The 19,918-nt window shown below is 55.0% G+C and overlaps 1 protein-coding gene across 2 annotated transcripts in view; it reads left to right on the forward strand.

The window, feature by feature from the left end:
* NEK7 (NIMA related kinase 7) overlaps positions 1-19,918 on the forward strand; it is a 59,206-nt gene that overhangs the window by 13,059 nt on the left and 26,229 nt on the right. For both annotated transcript variants that reach the window (XM_016150553.2, XM_036235485.1), the window contains exons 2-3: positions 11,636-11,719; positions 17,607-17,747. In XM_016150553.2, the coding sequence (XP_016006039.1) occupies positions 11,663-11,719; positions 17,607-17,747 (198 nt within the window). In that variant the 5' untranslated portion in view covers positions 11,636-11,662. The remainder of the gene's footprint in view (positions 1-11,635; positions 11,720-17,606; positions 17,748-19,918) is intronic.

The following is a 19,918-nucleotide window of genomic DNA, read 5'->3' on the forward strand; positions in this document are numbered from 1 at the left end:
AGCTACTATTGAAAAACCTTTATATTACAGAGAGAAAATTAACTAGTAGTGCCATTAGAAAATTAACTAGTTCTATCCTAATTAAAAATCAGTATGTTACTAATATTTTATTTATTCTAAAGTAATTTATTTGGGATGCACACTGCAACCTGTTACTTTAACCGTATAGCTATATGAAAATATGACGAAAGAGGTTTGGATGAGGGACCTCTTCTCTGTAACGACTTGCTGGAGGAAGGGGCAGGCTTCCGTTACTTGGCAGGTGGGTACCCTGAGCCCGCATTTGCTGGGTGGTGACAGGGTCGGGGCTAGAAGTCATCATGTTTATCGTTACTTAACAAATGTCCCCCCTTCGGGCATGGCATTTTCTTGCTGGTAATTATGACCGTAGAATAATTTTTGATACGTATCATAATCTTTTAGGAAGGTAGTCAAATGAGGTGTGGCTTTTGCTTCCTGAATTGAAGAACCACAATGAGAACTCGCGTGGAATGTTTTCCGTACGAGGACATAATTTTTTCTGTGAGAAGATGAATTTTCAGGCTTATTACATTAACGTTCATATAGTCATTTACTAAAAATAAAAGTGTGAATAAGTAACGGGCTTATAGCTCACACGTTTCTCAGTGTTGATTTGTAATAGGAATAACTGCATAAAATACTTCACGAAATAATGCTCTAAGTGTAAATGACTGCCTTCTCTTTTAACGTAAGAGAAATATCTATATGGAAAAGGTTAAAGGGGGCTAAGTTATAAAACCGAGAATGTCAGCTGTTTTATATAGATTTTCCAGTAACTTTAAACACGTGACAGTCCCTGTGCTACTTTGGTGAGACAAATAATTGCAAATTTCAGTGTTAAGAGAATTACGTTGCACCATCTGTAGACAGTTCAGAAAACAGCAAACCCAGAAGCATTAACTGAGTTTGTTTGCGAGGTCAGCGGATGCTTGGTGTGTCATTCAAAGCAAATCAGAGCTTTTTCCTTCTTGGTACTGGAGTTCAAGCTCACTGGCCACGGACCCTCGCGTGCTGGCGCAGTGCCCCGTGACGATTTTCGCGAGGCCTCCTAGGGCTCCACCATGGGTCGCCACCGAGCCTCTGCCCTGCGGGGGTGGCCGACTTGTCTCCAGCCCCCACCACCCCTTGTCAGTCAGGATATCGGCCACGCTGAGGTTCTGCAGCATGCCTTATTGTTTGTTTATTGCAGAAGAAGTTGGAATTGAGTGGACTTTTGAGACTGAAAGGGACTTTGGAGACCAGGTAATCCGATACCTGAGTTTGCTACTTGACGTAAGGGAGGCTCAGAGGGATGGGTCAGGTGTGACAAAGCAAGTTCTTGGTAGAGTAGGTGAGGGCTCGGATCCTCTGTGTCGCGGTGCGGTGTGTCCCCCTTAAATCATTTGACACTCTCCTCAACCACACATATAAGATCACCCAAGAAGTAAGAAGCCGCCACAGCAAACACGCTCTGGGCCTGGAGGGCGGCGCGCCTCGGCCTTTAGCGGTGCCGCGGGGAGAGGTGACCGACCGCTTGAAACGCTCCGTGATGGCCGGGTCCCCAAACCGACGCCTGACAGCACGGAGCAGACCAGCACCTTGAAAATGACACGTGCAAGGGTGAGAGCCTGACTCGAAGCGGGGACCCCGTTATGCTCTGCCAGATGCCGAAATAGCACTTGTTAGGACGCAGGGTTTGTTTTAACACGCGCACACACACACACACACACACACACATGCACACGCACGGGTAAAAAGTGCCATTTTAAAGTGTCTTTGTTCGTTTTGTATTCATCTTCCCTTATTTGTATTTGCCGTGTTAACAAAGCGGATGTGGGTCGTGGCTGTCCCCACACCCGTGAGCGCACCGAGGGGGCGAGGCGGCCCCTGCACGGTTGGCGCGCGGGCGTGTCTGACGAGGGCTGTAAACCCTGAAGGCGTCAGAGGCGCGTGGAGCCCGGCGGCCGCCGTCCAGCAAGCGAGGCGTTGTGCGACGCTCACGGGCAGCGGTCCCGCCGCTCGGGGTCGGCTGGTGTGGCCGTTTAGTCGCATGTTAAGTGCGAGGCCCACGCGCCCTCTGCTTAGAAGTGGACAAGGTCGTTTTCGTTTCTTAGGCTTTGAACTGGAGAGAGACAGAGGCAGAGACAGAGGGAGGGACAGAGGGCGCGGCTCGCGGGCTTTGTCACCGCAGCCTGGGACTGCGAGGGCGCCGTTCTGGGTGGTGTTCGCCGCCAGGCCCGTGGCTGTGACGTCGCAGTGGAACGTGGTCCGGCTGGCGGTCAGCTGTCGTTCAGGGACGCTCGCGGAGGTGTCCCGCGGACGAGGCGTCCGGAACAGACTTTGTGCTGAGACGGGGCGGCCCTGGCCGACGGAGTCGCACAGTCTCGCGAAGCCCTTGGCGCCTCCAGGGTGTGTGGGGTCACCGCGCGCCGCGGCTGCGGGAACCTGGGCTCTCGTGGCGGCAGCGGGCTCCGGCCGTCCCGTGGGAGCAGAGGGCGCGGCGCCGGGCTCGGGGGCGCACCGGGGCGGGCGAGAGGAAGGTCTCTAGAGCTCAGACGGGGCGGGTCTGGACAACGGCGGCGCGTGCGGTTCCGATTCGCCCTCCTGCCAGCCGCGCAGTGGCATTTGTCAGCCCAAAAGCCGCCTCCGAGCGGCCCACCCGAGGGCCAGGCCCCGGAGCCTGCGGCGCGTGGCCTGGAGCTTCCGTCCCGCCTGGTTCTCCGTGGCCGGGCCTTGGGCGGGCGCCTCCGGGGCCTTCTCGGCCAGGCTCCGCGCTCCCTGACGGAGGGCGCGCGCCATCTCTGTCCTCGGTGCCGCCTGCGTCACACAGGGGCTCGGGTACCTTCCCGAGGGGCGCATCGGGCCTGCGACTCCAGGCCGGGAATCGGGGTCACCTGGAGACAGAGGAGAGCAACGCGACGTTTTTAAACAGAAGAATGGTGTGGCGGACGTTGTTTCAGGCCGATTCCTTTAATTGCAGTGACTCGATTATTATGCACGTTAGCCTTCTAAACGTCACGCTCTGAAATGCTCCTGACGTACAGTAAGTGAATGTTCAGAGTTAGTGATGTCCTACACTGGCATTAAGGTTAGTTTTTAACCGCTGTTTTTTACGTTCTCTAAGACGAAGCAGCATTCGCTGGGCTTCACTTTTTCCTTCCTTTGGCACATATCTGAGTGCTTACCATGTGCCTGTCACGTTGTGAGCCCCGGGGACACAGTGACAACCAGGCACACACAGCCTGCACCTCCAGGAAGCGTTTTTAACGGTCTGATGTCATTGAGAATTCTGGACGGCCCCAGAGATCGTCTGATGAAAACATAAAGAAAACGTTTTCCTTTCCTCTGGCCTGTTTTTTTCTACAGGACGTCTCACGTGGAGCTCGGGGAGTGTAGGGACTCGCTTGGCCATTGTGCGAATGGGTGGGGTTGTTTAGCAGTTTGGTGCCTAGTTAACGATGACGCGCTTTACAAGGATTTTATAATGAGATGCACATATGCCAGGCTTTAGTTTAAGAAAAAATGTGATAATGCCTTTGTTGCTCAGTATTCACCGATTGTGCAGTGTTCTAGCTAGGTTGTGACTTTATTCATTGGCAGTCTTCACAAATGGTAAATACATTATTAATAAACATACCTAACATTTCTCTTAGGTTTCAGAATTCTTTCTAATACTTTATGGCTTTATGACTAAGTGCCATTTTTTACAGCAGTGCATGAAAAAACTGTAAGTTTCCGAGTTTTGTTTCTTCAGTTGATAGGCTCAGCTTAACTTCCTGTCGTCCTGTTTGAGAGAGTTTTTCTTTAGCTGTTGTTGGAAAATTCAGAATATCTTTTCTATTTGAAATAGTCGAACTACTTATGTACTCATATTTTATTTTATTTCTAGATCATTCAAAAATCCAGAATATTTGTGACATATACAACACAGGAAACATGGCCACCGTAGCGACGGGGTTAATTGTCACCTCCATTAATGAAATGACAGAACATTCTGAGCCAAAACAGAACATTGCTGGTGGTCCCGGGAAAGTCCCGTGACAAGACACTTTTGACAGGTGCTAGGAAAATTTGCATCGAAAACAAAGTCTGTGGTTAACAGGTAAAGGGGTCAACTCTGGTGACAGATGGAAACTGGGCGTGTGGTGCTTGAGCGTGGCTCAGTGAACATGGATGTCACGTCAGGATGTCGCACACCGAACACTCGCAGACTCCTGTAGACCAGTGTCACCGCAATGAACAACGAGAACCACGCCTTCGCCGCCGTTCCCAGAGCGCGGGTGTGCTGACGGACACCCAGCCGCCCTCTCTGCTCAGAAGTTGCTGGCCACGGTCTGCGTTTTTTCTTTTCTCAGAAGAGAAGCTTTTTGCTTAGTGAAACTGTATTCGAACTTTGTCCCGACGTGAATGGGACCTGTGTCCACCAGTTGAGATGAGCCAGGATTTCTGGCAAATATTTTCTTTTTAAGACATGTTTTCAGCGATTCCTCCGTCTTTTGTGGTTCAGAGTTAAGGAAGTTATTTTGTCATTGAGTCATCTTGATGACTCTGAAGTAGGGCGGGAAAGTGTCATCTCCATTTTTCAAAAAAAGGAAACCGATGCCGAGGGGGTGACGTGCGGCGGGTCGCGTGTGTGAGCCGTGTGAGGCCGGAGGGGGTGACGTGCGGCGGGTCGCGTGTGTGAGCCGTGTGATGCCGAGGGGGGGTGACGTGCGGCGGGTCGCGTGTGTGAGCCGTGTGAGGCCGAGGGGGGGTGACGTGCGGCGGGTCGCGTGTGTGAGCCGTGTGAGGCCGGGAGGGTGACGTGCGGCGGGTCGCATGTGTGAGCCGTGTGATGCCGAGAGGGTGACGTGCGGCGGGTCGCGTGTGTGAGCCGTGTGAGGCCGGGAGGGTGACGTGCGGCGGGTCGCGTGTGTGAGCCGTGGAGCGGAGCCGGGACCGCGTCCGTGGCCCCGTGCTCTCTTTGGTTTTGCTGAACCACGTGCACGCGGCTGAGTAGAAAGTGATGACCTGTGGGTGACGAATGGCATTTGCACACCATGGATGCTCCGGCGAATTTGTTACTCCCTAGAGTCTCCTTTCAAAACCCTAAGTTAACAGTTTCCTCAGGTAACACGTCGGTGTTAAAATTTAGCTCGGTTCATATGTGGCTTGTTGCATATTTTAAACATAAATCCGAGTTAAGAGTTTACGGCTTTTAGTGCCACATAGGAAGAAAGCAAAAAAAATGTCATTTGGAAATTTGGAAATTTTGTTATTTTTTGGATAATTAGGATGTAATAACTCCCTGATTATATAAACCAACGTCTTATAATTTAATTCTGTTGAAAACACCATTTAGAGGTAAAGTAGGCTATTTGCATCTTTCAAGGTAAGAAGTGAGGACTCAGCCTCACCGAGTAGAGCGATCGGTGAATGGAGCTGGGCACTGTGGTGGCTGCCGATGGCCAGACTCTCCGTTGTTAATCCTCCTCTGGGGTTTTAATACTCCTGGTTGGAAATTCTTTCCAGGGAACAATCTGCATACAGATAGTTCGCCTGGGAACAAACGTCACCTACTCATAGGTCTCTTTAAACATTCAGATTAATGTCGAGGACTTTTAAGATGAAGGCAAATTCTCTGTTTCAAAATATTTCTTCTTTTGAGACCAACAGGTTAAACTTACTTAGTTCATTTCTTGTGGGGCTACATTATTTTTAGTATTATACTCAGAATAGCTGCTAAGCTCAGAGGATAGACTTGAAAAAAGTATAAAATATAAACTCAGTGCAATAGCATTTTATCAATTTTCAGAAGTTGTCAGAATGAAAAAAGCATTTTGTATAGTAGCTAATTTCAAAGTTAAACATACCTAGGTTTCGCTGATTAAGAAGGAGGGAGGATTATTATGTTGTATTCACATAATTATTTGATTTGTATGCTATATAAACAGCTGCGTTAATTTGAGAATATAACACTATATGTCAGGATTCCCCAGAGGAGCAGAGCCGACCACGCATCTAAACACACTCACGTGCCTCTCTCGATAGTCGTGGTTACCTCAAGCTGTGAACTAGCGATGTATCTAGCTACACACGCACACGCACGCACGTTAAAAGAGGTTTATTTTAAGCAGTTAGGTCATGTGATCGTGGAGGCCGAGCAGGCCCAGGACCCGCCGTGTGCCAGCTGCAGACCCTGGGGCTGGTGCTGTCATCTGGCTCGCGTCCCCAGGCCTGGAGACCAGCAGGAGCAGAGGACCAGTCCTTAGGCCGGGGCTTCCTGCTAAAGCGGCCACACAGAGGGGTGAGTCCCTCCTCCCCGCCTTTCTGTTCTGCCCTCCGTGGATGGGACGCGCCTGGCCGCACTGGGGACGCCAGGCTGCCCCCCTCAGGCCACCCGCCCATCCAGGGCTGGTCTCACCCGCAAGCACCGTCAGACTCACCAGAAATAACACTTAACCGGATATCCGGATGCCCCACGACCCAGCCCCGTCAACACAAAATTAACCATTCCAAACGCCATGAATAATTCTTTCCTGTGCTCTTAGTCATATTATTTCCAAAAGTGCTTGTGTTCTACTTGAGACAAATGAAACAGATGAAAATATTGCCTTAGCATTCAGTTTCCTTTTCCAGAAGATGTGCGAAAAACATCCAGACATTCACTGCCCACCAACTGCCCCAGCGTATTCGGAGCCACCATTGAAATCCCCTGCGAAAACCTGTCATTTAGTCCCTTTGAGGGGAGTCATCTGGGAACATGTAGCCAATTTTCAGTCAGTTGCAACAAATGTAACAGACTCTTAGAGACCCAGTGAGGTGTCAGCGCCTGTGGGCCAAATGTAGCCGCTTCTCTTGTTTTCCTAGATAAAGTTTTCTTGGAACAATGTTGTCTGTGGGTGTGACAGAGATTGTATGGCCAGAGAAGCTTAAAGTCCCTACTCCCTGGCCCTTCACAGGGAATGTTTGCTCATCCCAGCTCTGTGGAATTAGTGATTTCAGGTTGTTTTTATACACTCTGTGATTACTATTGGAATTGGCTAAGCTAAAAAAAATATGCATCTTTTCTCTGTCCTCTCTTATTCTTACTTGGTTTTTAAAATTGTCATCCTTCTCTGTCTGGATGCTCGCCGTGTCGATAGTGCATCAAGAGGATAAAGACGACATGGAGAGACTCTCGGGGTTCCTGCAGCGGTGTCCAGGCAGGGAGGGGCCTTCCCACACAGTGACCACAACCGAGGGTCACATTCGAGCTTTACTTCAAAGTGTAGCACATCCCGAGATTGGTTTGAGGCAAACTCTGGTGCAGAGCCACCAGACGGGGAGCCCTTCGTTCAGCAAAGGCTTTTAATAAACTCCGTGGCCACCACGAAGGACAGTGGAGTGTGGCCTGAGCGCCAGCGAAGTCAGGTCACCGCAGTCATTCAAGTCAAAACTTGCACCTGGGTGCAAACACTATGGTGGCCTCACCTGCAGTTGCCCAGACTGGAGCATTACGCAGCTGTCCCGCAGTCGGAGGACGGACAGACAGCCGCCCGCCGCACTCCCTCGCCCAGGGGTGCCTGCGTTTCCGCGGGTTTGGAGCTGCAGTTTGGGTAGGAACGTCACACAAGTGCTTTCTTCTAAGCGCATCATATCTGGAGGCACCTGATGTCAGTTACCTTTGATCTGCTGGCTAAGGTGCTGTCTGCGAGGTGCTCTAACATTCTTCTTTTCCTCTCCATAATTAATGAGTAATTTTTATGTGTGTGGAGAGCTACTTCGAGACACGGTGAATAACTCGTTTTGCTAGTTTGGCATCCACTGGCGATTCTCGCCTGCATCGCTTAGTTCCCTGAAGAGCGGCAAATAGTGATTGTTTAATCCTATCGTGCTTGCTTTATTAGGTGACAATTTCTTGTAAGGAACATAGCTTCCCCCCTTTTCACCATTTGTTAATTTACATCTTTGAGGACGCCCGGGTTCTGAGTTTGTTCAGTGGTTGTAGTGTTGCTCTCGAATTGTCCCAAGTGCGGCCGGCGGGAAGCCACCCCAGCGGGCTCGGCGTCCTCTCGACGCGTCCACGGTTCTTCACACACTGCCGCACTTCCTGGCACGAGATGCTTCGGGCTTCGCCTGTCCTTCCCCAGCCCCCGCCCTGTCATCAGCCATTTCTCCCCTGACCCCTGACCCCTGTGAGTGGGAAATGGCGTCTACAAACCGACACGGGTGCTGGACGGATTGGGTGGTTTCCACCCTGACCTCTAGAATCGTTCATCATTCCTTCAGACACCTGATAGTCGTCTTAGATGCTCTGAAACTTACTCCTGCTGGCCCAGAAATGTGTGAATGGACTATCGAAGCTGGGTCTTTCTACCGAATTTCTTTTGTCCTGTTCGATATGGAAACCTTGCTCGATTATGGGAAATACTGGATGACTCAGCCAGTTAAATGGAGACGAGGGTGAGGTCAGAAATATTCCTGCTGAATGGTGAGTTCGGGGCCAAGAACAATATTTAGTTCTGGATTTGAGAAGTTAAACTCTGCCAAGTATCAGGCAGCCTAAAGTTTCCATGGTACCCTTTCAGCTCTGAAGTGTCACATACACATAGTGTGAAGCCAACAACTGGCTTCTTTATGGATGAGGGTAGCATTGCTATTTTAATACGTGCGATATTCTTTACTGTTATGCATAAAATGTAGCTATTTTAGCCAGTGAAACATATCGTACAAATGTTTTCTCATAGAATATTTAAATGTTCCATGTAACTATTGATCTTATGAATAACCTTGACGATTGAAGGGCAGTTTCCTTTCAAGTGAAGGAATCTATTAAATAAGTGTAAAGTAGTGTACTTCAACTTTTTAATAAAGTGAGGAGAAGAAAAACTTCTAAAACCATTTATCCAGAATCTCTCTTCAGTTTGGTATGTACGCAGTTTCATATCTGAGGTTTCATGTTGTGTCAGGAACCGGTTACAGAGAAACTGGATAGCACGATAGGGTGATAGAAATGTATGTCTGGAAACAGAAAGAGAAAGTATTTTTAAATGAGGAGAATCTCTGCGTGGTCAAATTGGGTTTATGCTAAGCTTTCACATACGTTAGAAGTTCAATTTGAAAGATTGGCCTTTGTGTCTTTATTGTTAAGTGATTCTTGTTGTATAGTGAAGGAAGTATTTTTCTTTTGCTAAGCATTCTTTAATATTAACTATAATTTTAAAATGTTTTTGCCTGATGGCCAGTTATATTTCTGTGATTTTTTTTTTTTGGACAAAAATCAGGATCACAAATAAAATGTAGCAAATGATTTTCTTAAAAATGTATATTTAAGCCTCATCTTTTTTTACTTCATTACGGAAGTTTTAATACTATTTATTATAATTGACAAAGAATCAGGTTAGTGTTTCGAAATGTATGTTGGTTAATTTTAAGTCAGTTTCTGCAGAATACTAAAATTTTAAAGGTGAAATTCACTGAAGATACCTAAGGGCGTAGAATAAAGCTCCTTATTTTGATTAAGATGTTATCTGAGGCTAATGCGTTGACCGTGGTTGTTCGATTCGAATAACATTTAGGAACAGGTATGCATCCAGCACGATTAATTCGCTTACCGTCATCGTGGCGTCAGGGCCGCCGCCCGTCTGCTGATAATTCGCGGTTCGTTGTCCCGTGTCATTCTCATCCCGTCCCTTGCCCTTCCTCACGCCCGTCCGGCTTCGATTTCTCCCCTGCTGCCGCGTTTGGCGGGTGCCACCACCGCGGTCTGTGTCTACAGCCGCAGGCGATGTTACCGGCATCTTTACCGGTCCTGTTCTGTCACCAACCGTATCTAAGCAGTTACTGGTCCTGAAAGCGCAACCTGAAACAGCCCTGCGCTCGGCGCTCGGCCCTCGCTTCCATTCGCTTCTCGGCCCTCCGGCAGGTGTTTGGCGAGTGCCATTACGCGCCAGGTGCTTGGGAATAAGCAGGGAACAAAGGGACGCGTTCCTGTTACTTGCGCAGATAGACAAGGAACAATGAAAAGATAGCTGTGAGCTGCTATCTGGCCTCCCAGGACCGAAGAGTGAGGGGAACATCGTGTAAGGGGGCGGGGGCGAGCGCCGCCTGGGGGCCCAGGTTGGGGCGAGGTTGGGGCGGTCCCGAGCCAGGCTCAGAGCCGAGGTCGGAGCCAGGGGCGGAGCCAGGGTCCTGAGCCAGGATCCGCGTTCTGGGGGTAGAGGGGGCGGACAGCAGGGCGGGGCTCGATGCCAGCCAGGACTTAGCAGGTTCCCAGAAGCGCAGGGGCCTGGCATCAGCGGCCGGGCACAGCTCACCTGGCAGAGGCTCACCTGGCAGGGGCTCACCTGGCAGGGGCGACGGGCAGAGGTGGCGGCGTCATTTCCAGGGGCCTGCGGCATTTGGCAGGGAGGCGGGACTTCAGTCCGGGAGCCGCGAGGAGGTCATGAGTTGACTGACGTTTCCAAAGTGCTACTGTGAAGAGAGCGGCGGGAAAGAGGCCGGTCTGTGGGCTGCCGCGGCGGGGCCTCGGCGGGGACGCAGGTCGCGCGAGTGGCGATGGAGGGACGTGGAGGCACCTGGGACGCGTGGGGGAGCCGGGAGCTGAGGGTGGAGGGCGCGTCGCGGTTTTTGGCTGGATCGAAACGTGGGGTGGCGTCCTTGAGACCCCTTGACGTGGCCTGCAAGACGGGGACGATTTTATAATAACACTGAACATTCCTTGTAAGACCGCGGACGCCTTAGCTTGGGTCAGTGCAGCGGCACCGCACGGCCCCGCCTTTCTAGCCTTCGCCGGTAGCGCAGTTGCGGTAGAGAGAACAGCGCGTTCCATTTGAAATGCCCGGATCAAGCGGTGGCCGAGGAGTCAGTGTCCCTGGCCAACGCGCGGGTGCTGCTGGCTCCGCGGCGAAGCCGGCGTCCCGGGGGCGCCCCGTGCAGCGCGCGCCCGGGACGGCCGGGGGGGGGGGGGGGGGCCGGGGACGGCGGCGGCGGAGACGCTCAGCGTGCGCCGCACTCCCGGGGCGATCCTGCTGCCACGCCGGGTCGTCAGCGGCTAAAAAATAATGATAAAACGACCGTGGGGAACACAGAAAAGACGCGGTGGGCGTGGCGGGGGAGCGGGGCCCCCTCCGCGTCCCGTGCGGGGCCTCGGCCTGGGTCGGGAGTTCAGGCACGAATGTTTCCCAATCACGGGCCAAGTGCGTAAAATAACAAACGCGTTCACGCGAAGCCCGGCCTTTTAAGTTTGAACCTGAAGGTCGTCGCAGGCATTGTGGCTGGACACACAGAACAGGCGAGCTCGTCTTTGGTGACGAGAGGCGGTGCGTGCTAGGGATGGTTCTGGAAGCCGCGTGCGTGCGGGGCGCTCTCACCCCGGAGGGGAGGGGAGGGGAGGGGAGGGAGGGGAGGGGAGGGGGGGAGGGGAGGGGAAGGGAGGGAGGCCTTGATGGACAGGCATCGTGGGGAAGAGGGAATGTTATCTCGCGGAATGGGGCTTGTCGCCACGGAGAGTGGACACCGTGGTGGCGGTCGGCATCAGTTCGGGGACCAGCGCTGGGGTCCGGCAGTGGCGGGCGTGGGGACGGGCTGTCCTGGGGGCCCTCCCGGAGCGCCAGGTGGATCAGCGCGAGCGGCCGCGATCACCTTACTCACCGTCACCTTCCCTTTCCTGCAGAGTGCTGACGCGCCTGCCCCTCGGACCATGGACGAACAGTCGCAAGGCATGCCAGGGCCGCCCGCGCCGCAGTTCCAGCCGCAGGTAACGCGTCCGGCCCCGGCAGTGCACGTGTGAGGAGGGTTTTGGGAGCCGCAGCCCACGCGCGCACCCCAGAGGCGGCTCGGCGCTCGGCTTCGCCGGGGCTGTCGCGGGCGCCGAGACGTGGGTGTCGCGGGCGTCCCGGCCGGGTCCCGGCTGCCCGGGAGGGGCCTGCGCGGCCGGGTGGCGCGCGGGGAGGGCGGGCAGCGGGCACCGGCGCAGCGAGGCGCACGCGGAGGAGGTGCCCGCGGGGTCCTGACGCTCCAGTGACGCTGTTCCCTGCCCGTGGTCTGCGGGTGGAGGGGAGCTTCTGTGTCGGGGAGTCATCCCGGCAGGTCGGGTGCAGTGTGCGCGTCCGGCCCGCCACTGCCCCCCTCCCCGTCCGTGTCCACGCGCGTCGTGTGACGTGTGCGGGGGGCGGGTTGGGGGGGGCGGCGCTGTGTGGCTCGGCCTCCCTTGCTCTTGGACCTCACCTCTCTCAGCTGTCCCCCTGGCCCCCCCATCCCCGCCCGTGTCCTTCCTGCCGTTCCCTGTCTTCTCTGCTCTTCCCTCCTGGTCCCTCAATCTCTGCGTGAACGTCACTTCCTCTGCAAGGTCACCTCAGGTCGCCCTCAGTTATCCAGTTCTGGGCGGCCATCTGCTCGTTTTTCTGCTCTGTGCTTCACTATGCAGATGTTAGATACCATCAGCTGCTTGTTTATTGTCTTTATTGTTTTCTGTTTATTAGGTGTTTGTTCGTTTGGCTTCCTGCCCCGTTAATATTTGTGGAATAAATGATAAATTTTAGACAACCTCCTCCCTCCGTTTCTCCCTGTCTTAATCTCCGTGTCTCAGTAAGAGGAGTTTTCTGGCCAGATTTAATTTTACCAGGTGTAGCTGGTGGCGCTTGTGGGGAAGTCGGGGAGCTGGGAGTGTCTCTCGTTAATTAACCGTTCTGCTGGTGACAAGCTGGGGAGACCATCAGCATTACCGGTTACATAATTATTATGCTGGGAGGTGTAACTAATGATGAGGAAATGATACAGATACCAGGGTCTTAGGGATGTTTAACTAGATAATTGGTTATATTTAGTCGTTCATTTTTCTTATCCTGTAGTGAATTTCCTCTGTTTGAAAAAAGGGCAGTTTTAATGATCAATGGCATAGCATTCAAACTGGCGTAAATCTCTGACGCTTAGTATCTGTAGGAATGGGTTACTTTTGAAATAGTTCAATAGATTTCAGGGAGTAAGTGTTCAGATGGGAAGCAGCGTGAATAATTCGACTTCGCCAGCACCTGGCGGTATCTGCGTATGTGCTGTTTCCATTTTTTTCATTTCCGGTGAGGTCTGTGGAAGGTAATGTAGGACAGAGTTGTGTTAGCTATCCTCAGAAGAATATTCTAGTTTATGTGGTTTGGAGATGAGTAATTTCTTTTTCAAGATCACGGGATGAGCTTTATTGCTAAATACAATTGAAAGGCATTTTGAAGTTTTATTGCTTTTAGATTTTAAAGAAATTCAATAATATTAACATAAACTATAAAGTAGCGTTGATTTGCGTAACTGGTAACATGAAAGCCACAAGTAAGACACATTTGCAATGACAATGAAAACCTTATTAATGATGCTAAATATTGTAATTAATACTGGCTTGTATGTTAGAGCATTGATAACAATACCCTTAGGAGTTACCAGGACATAATTTTCTCCCTGGGGAGTCTATTGAGCCCACGCTGTGACTCTTTTAATTTCCCCAGAGAGAATCATCATCATGATGTTACCCCGAATTATCTTGTTGCTTATTAAATGTCCTTGGCTTCAAATTTAAAGCACGTTAATTAATTTAGTCCTAGAAAATTATTAATTGTTTAAAGAGTCTGCACCTGTGAGGAGAGCCATGGCATAGCAGAATGAAGTTTATTTAAAAGGGGAGGATTTGTACAGAGGGAGCAGTAAACACAGATTGACACGTAGAAGCTCATCCCAATTAGTTAGCAAGATCTGGTGCTGTGTGACCAGGGTGTGCTCAGCTCAGCACAAGATGCGTTAATAAGAACCCAGGACACTTAAGGTGCTGTGTGAAGCTTCGTTCACGCTGGGGGTTGATGTCTTAGCTGTCATCTGTGATTTCGAGAATTTATTTTATGTTTCTGAGATTTCAGAATGACTTAATAATATAACCTGTTAGGATATAGATCCAGACATCTTGAGATTCCACTTAATAATTCACGACAAAAGTGGAATATAAATGCTTCCAAAACCAGTTTTAATTATGCCCTTCAAGTCAGGAGTTGTGGGTGTGTTATAGTTATTGAGAAATAAAGCAATGCTAAAAAAAAAAAAAAGTATAGGCTTATGTTATCCATGTTCATGAGACTTCTTCCCAAAACGGGCTGTGTGAGAACACTTACGTGGGGTGGGTGGAAGCCGTCGAGCGCCGAGCTGGCCAGACCCTTCCCAGTTTTCTTCTGTCGCGCGGAGCAAGCGGTGTCCGGCCCCCGGCTTTGTGGCTTTGCCCCCGGCGTTCTGCCCCGTTTGCCTGAAGTCTTCGCTTCAGGCCTGTTCCTCCTGGATGAGCCACTTGCCACCCGACATGGTTTTATGTTAAATCCCGACAACCCCGCCCCGGTAGTTATTAAAAGGGCTTTGGGCAGAACCACCGTGGTTAGATGCACTGTATTGTCACCCAAGTAGCTTCACACCCGAGGGGCTGGGCCGTCTCCGTCCCCAATCAGGAGGCCGGTCCGTGGGATAGCGGGCCTCCCGGCGGGAGCCGAGCCCAGGATTGGGCCACAATGAGGACGCCGGGCGCGTGTGCCCTTGGCACGGGGAGCTGGAGGAACATGGAGGCGGACTCGGTCGCGGCCCAGAGAGAGCCGGGCCGGAGCAGGGCGTCGAGGCAGAGAGCGGAGTTCTCGCCGTAGCAGCCGGAGGACGTGACCGGGGGCTGCAGGCACGTGGCCCTGTCACGCGGGCGCGTTGGTGCCGAGATGTCGCTGCCGGCCCTCGGGTCGGGAAGGTGGGACACGGACCGGTGTGGGGCCCTTGCCACGGGCCCGGCCCCGTCCTGGGCGCTCCCCATGCACGGCCTCACTCAGACTCCGGTCCGGTGGCTGTCCCCTGTTTTCCAGCTGCGGGACGCTGGTTCGGCAGCCCGCCCGCTCGGAACGGCCCCGAGCAGCAGAGCTGGGCTCGGGGTCCCGGACAGGCGCCCCTGCTGCCGGGCCCAGGTCAGGCCTCGGGCCGAGCCTGCCTTCAGGCACGGCGTTGGTGCCCCGCGTCACCCCGACGGGGCGGAGGGTGTTCCAGAGTCCCCTCTCGTCTCGGGGGCGGAAGGGGTGCTGCTCGGAGTCTGGCAGGGGTCACCTTCTCCCAGGTCTCAGTCCTCACCACACTCTGCTCCTCCACCGATTCCACCCCAAGCCCGCCGGCAAAGCCCCCTCCGCCGACAGTCGCTGACTTAGTAGACGTCTGTCCCCATCAGCCCGCGCCGCATGCCCGGCAGCCTTCGTGGCCGGGCAGGGAACTCGGTTCTGCCTGTGGGGGGCTCTCTGGGGCGGGGAACTCGGTTCTGCCTGTGGGGGGCTCTCTGGGGGGAGAGGCGTGCGTGTCAGCAGATCGACGAAGCCAGCGAGACCGGGCCCGGGCTCGGCGCCTGAGTGTGGCGGTGCCGGGTCGAGTGACCGCTGTCCCCTGCTCTGGACGTGCCGGGGCGGGAGCCAGCGGCGCTGCCTGAGCGAGCGGGGCCCTCCCTGGCCCCTCGGCCCCTCGGCCCCTCGGCAGGGCGGCGGCAGCTCGGCGGAGGGCGCTGTGCCAGGTTTGAAGAGCGAAGCTGTTGCAAGGCCTGGGGACAAGCCAGCGCCTTGTGCGGTGCCCCCCGGGGACAAAGGTGTGTTGGGGGGGCGCGGCCAGGTGTGGAAGGGACGGAGAGCTGTCGCCGGCGCGGCGTCCTCGTCGTTCCTTGTCGTGACGACACAGTGCAGGAGTCGCCGTCCGAGAGTTCGGGGCCCTTAAGGTGACGCGTCGAACCCGAAAGCCGCGCGCGCGGCTCAGAAAACCACCCGGTCGTTAGGGCTGCGGTGGCGGAGGCCCAGCTTGTCCCCCGAGTCGGGGACGGGGCAGAGGCACGGCGGCTTTACCCGGTTTCTGTTCCCTACGACTGGAATTCCGTGACTCTGCCGGGTTCTTTTATTCCCAGTGTAAGTCAAATGCTAAACTAAAAACATGGGGCGCGTTGGGCGTCATTCAAAGACGAGAACCTGCGTCTTTCCTGAAACAGTTTCCTCGCCGATTGGGCCCCCGCGCGGTCGCCGTCCTTTGCTCTGAAACGCCCGGCGGCGCCCCCTGCCCGGGCGCGTGGCGGGCGCCGTCTCCCCATCTCCCCGTCTCCCCGTCTCCCCGTGCGACGGGCTCGTGCACCGGCCGCCCGGGGGCTGCGTGTTCGCCCGACGGGCCGCGCGGCCCGAGGCAGCGGAGACGCGCGTCTGCGCCCGGCCCCGCCCGCGCCGGGCGGCAGGACAGCGGAGCAGATGAGACGAGCTGTCACTCAGCGCGCTGCCCTCCGAAGGGGGGCCAGCGGGGGCCAGGGCGCCGCAAATGGGCTGTGAAGTTGACATGCGCTGCCCACTGCCCGCAGATCACGCCTAATGAAGCGTCTAATGTTGGGCCACATCAGCCTAATCTTCGGTGGCAGTTCGTCCCTCCTCTGCCAAAACACACCGCCCTCTGGCCCTCTCTGCCACTCCGGCCGCCAAGCTCCGGGAGGCGCCCAGTCCTAATAAACCTAGACGGTGTGTGATCTGACATGCAAATGTAGGTCATTGCATATGTAAATGTGCGATTACAGACCCGCACGCCAGAACGCATTAGCGCGCCTTTGCTCTCAGCATGCGGCCGGCACACCGCCTCCGCCTCGGCGGTTCGGCTGACACTTGTCAGTTACTGTGCAGACAGAGGACGGAATTCCCAGTCCCGGTGACAGCGGACGTGTGCGGCGCTTCCCGGCGGTGGCGCCGGGCCTCGCTGTTGGGGGAGTGAGGCAGGCGGGACCCCGTGGCCCGGGCAGGACGCCGCCCTGTCCCTCGGGGCTGCAGAGCGTCCTGGCGTGCCCTGGCGTGCCGTTTCTTTCCAAAAAATGGTTACTTAGGAAACATGGGCAACTAAAAAATCTCTCCTCTTTAAATGAAACTTTAAGCAACTGAAAAAGTCACTAATAGCTGTGGAATGCACCTGAGAAGAGGTACTTTGTAAGTTTGCTTTGTGAGACAAGTGCCATTTTGTCACGGTGACGATTATTAATCTCAGTGGTGACAAAAATAAATCATATAGACGAACAACCTACGGCTGCTCTAAGAAAGTAAAGTCGTTTATTTTTTTTTCTAAAGTAACGATGCCCGGCACGGGAAACGTTCTCTGTAGAAGTTAATGACTATCAGGACGCCAAGGCGTTTTCGCCCCTCGGTTGGCAGCTTGGCCTAAATGAGCGTGTCTGTCGATTCCATGTCGACTCAGAGGCACATTGGGAAAGAAGAGAGTTGCCAGAGAGGCGAGGGAGGCCTCGGGACGCGTGTGTTCTCCGTGAACCGAAGACCGTGGTCCTCATCCGCAGTCTCGAAATCCTCATCGCCTGACATTTTACGTCCCTCCTCCTCGATTGTTTCTAGCCCTTTCTATCTCACGCATGTCACATATATAAATATACGTATTTGTTCCACAGTAACCTGTTTACCGCTCCCTTCCGCACCAGCGTAAACGGCTATGAGCTCAGGACCGCCCGTGCCCAGCCCGTGGCCGTCCGTCGACTGCTTGGCTGTCTGCCGCGCCTGGGGTCTCGCCTACGTGGGTGGGAGCAGTCAGCGATTGCGTGCATGTCGTGCGATTGAAAACTTCTCTGCCTTTTCTAATTGCAGAAGGCCTTACGACCGGACATGGGCTATAATACCTTAGCCAACTTTCGGATAGAAAAGAAAATTGGTCGCGGGCAATTTAGTGAAGTTTACAGAGCAGCCTGTCTCTTGGATGGAGTGCCAGTAGCTTTAAAAAAAGTTCAGGTAAGATGATTTCCATTCTCTAAGTCACTGTTCCATCGTGCTCTGTGAATACTCGGTGGAGAAAAGCCACAGCATCATTTGCCGGCCTGCGGGGCGTCCCCAGGGAGAAGTGGAGCCCTCCATTCCCTTCGAGGTCCACCGTGCTGGGGACAGAGGCCAGCTCCAGGCCTGGCCGCGGGGAGCGAGGTTGCTCTGCAGTCGCCTGGCCGGAGCCCTGCCCCGTGTCCCCCACACCCCCAGTGCCGGGTGTTTGGGCGCTGGTGCTAGAGACAATGATTGTTGGGGATCGCCTCATTCCGTGGCTGTAGCTTCCACCCAGAGAGGCCGAGCCCTCTGCGACAGGTTCTGCAGCCCCCTCCCCGTCGTCTGCCCCTTCGTGGAGAGGGGCGCTCTCTGTAGGGCCGGCCCTGCCACCAGCAGCAGGTGACAGACCCCGAAACCTGCAGGCTGGTAGCAATGCTCCCAGTGACAGCGGGGTGTCAGGCCCCCTCCCCTCACCCCTCAGCGGTGGGGACAGGCTGCGCGGCCATCCGCCCTTGGCTTACAGAGCACCCCACGGCACCGGGCTCAGAGGGACGGGACACCAGGAGGAGCAGGGGTGTAACTGGGACCCACTTTGGGGCCCGGCCGCTCGCTCATTCCCTGGCTTTATAAGGCCTCGCGATCGGCCGGCGTCCAGCGCGGCTCTGAGCATGGCAGCGACAAGGCCGGGGACAGGCTGGACCTGTGCGCGCCGACCTCGTGTGGAGTCGAAGAAGAGGGCTGCGGCGTCTGCGGCTGCCCCCGGGACCGGTGTCGCGCTGTCCGTCACGCTGCCTTGAGACGGGCAGTTGTTCCCGATTTTCAGTCCTGCTCGTGGGGTCCACGGCGTCGAATGCTCCCTCTCGCTCCCCGAAGTTCAGCGCCTTCGAGGGCGTGGTGTTTGCGAAACAGTCTTACTAGGCATTTTAGATAAACCCCGGGATAGCGATTGGCCACTCGTAGACCCTTCTTTTCCTTCTTTTCCTTTCCTGCTCGCTCCGTTGCGTTCTGTCCCGTTCTGAGATCCTGCTGGGTAACGCCCGTCCGCTGCGGCCGAGGCGGAGCCGCCCCCGGCGGAGAAGAGCGGTCACCGTCCCCGCCGCGCGCACCGCCAGACGCGCGGCCTTTTCCGTCGCGTGACGAAGGGGAGGGCCTGCGCTGCCCCCGGCTTCCCGCTCCATGAACCGTGAGCCAGGACGAGGGTCTGCGCGGTTTCACGGCTTAGCAGCGAGTGATCGGGGGATCGTTCCATACACCACACAAAGGTCTAACCAGGGTGCTGTGCACTCACAACTAATGGAAAACGTCTTACCGGTCCCCGGTGCTCGGCCGCTTCGCATGAGACCTGAGAAACGTAAGCCCGACGCGCGCGGTCTCCGTGAGGAGCGGTGCGGTCGGAACAAGGCGAAGACCGCGGACGCGGGCCGGGTCGAGCGCCGCGCGGGGTGCCGGGCGAGGGCGTTTCTGGGCCGTCGCTGTCGCTCTGCAGGACTCGTTTGTGCGAGACGTGGGGGGGAGCGAGCAAGAGCCACGGGTGTTCAGGGGGCGAGCGTACAGGTCTTATTCTGGCTTTAAAATTTTGTTTTCTTCACGTTTTACAAAATTAAGGAAACATTAGAGCCACGTGCGTGTTCGGGCATGAGTCGCCCCTCGCAAGCCGGGGTGGCCCCGTTTCTGCCAAGGACGCCCGCCGCGCCGGCCCGCAGGGCCCTGTCCTCTCGGGTCCAGCTGCCGCGTCACACGCTCGGGGACCCCTGTCAGCTTCCGGCACCACACTTCGCACACACGTCGCTCCGAGCTCACTAGTTCGGTGTGTGCGTGTCAGACTTGACGGCCGCCGGGGCGCGTGGGGGAGACACAGGCTGGAGCTGGGACGCCCGGGGCCCACGCCCGGCGCGGCCACGTCCTGTGTCTGCCATGCGCAGGTGACTGTCGTCCACAGGTGTCTCACCTCCGGGAGCCTCAGCCCTCGCCCCGGGGCGGGAGCCGTCGGTACCACCGGAGCTGGGCACGGGGCCGACAGCCCTCCAGGGCACGGGCCCGGCGGCCCCCTCCCGCCCTCTCCCCACCCCTGCTTTTCCTGGGGCGCGCTGGCGTCCGAGGCGGGGGGCCGGGCCGCGATGGCTGAGTGTCGCAGCTGGTCCTGACCG

This window comes from Rousettus aegyptiacus, unplaced genomic scaffold (assembly GCF_014176215.1).
Source record: "Rousettus aegyptiacus isolate mRouAeg1 unplaced genomic scaffold, mRouAeg1.p scaffold_m13_p_18, whole genome shotgun sequence".
Taxonomy (NCBI): domain Eukaryota; kingdom Metazoa; phylum Chordata; class Mammalia; order Chiroptera; family Pteropodidae; genus Rousettus; species Rousettus aegyptiacus.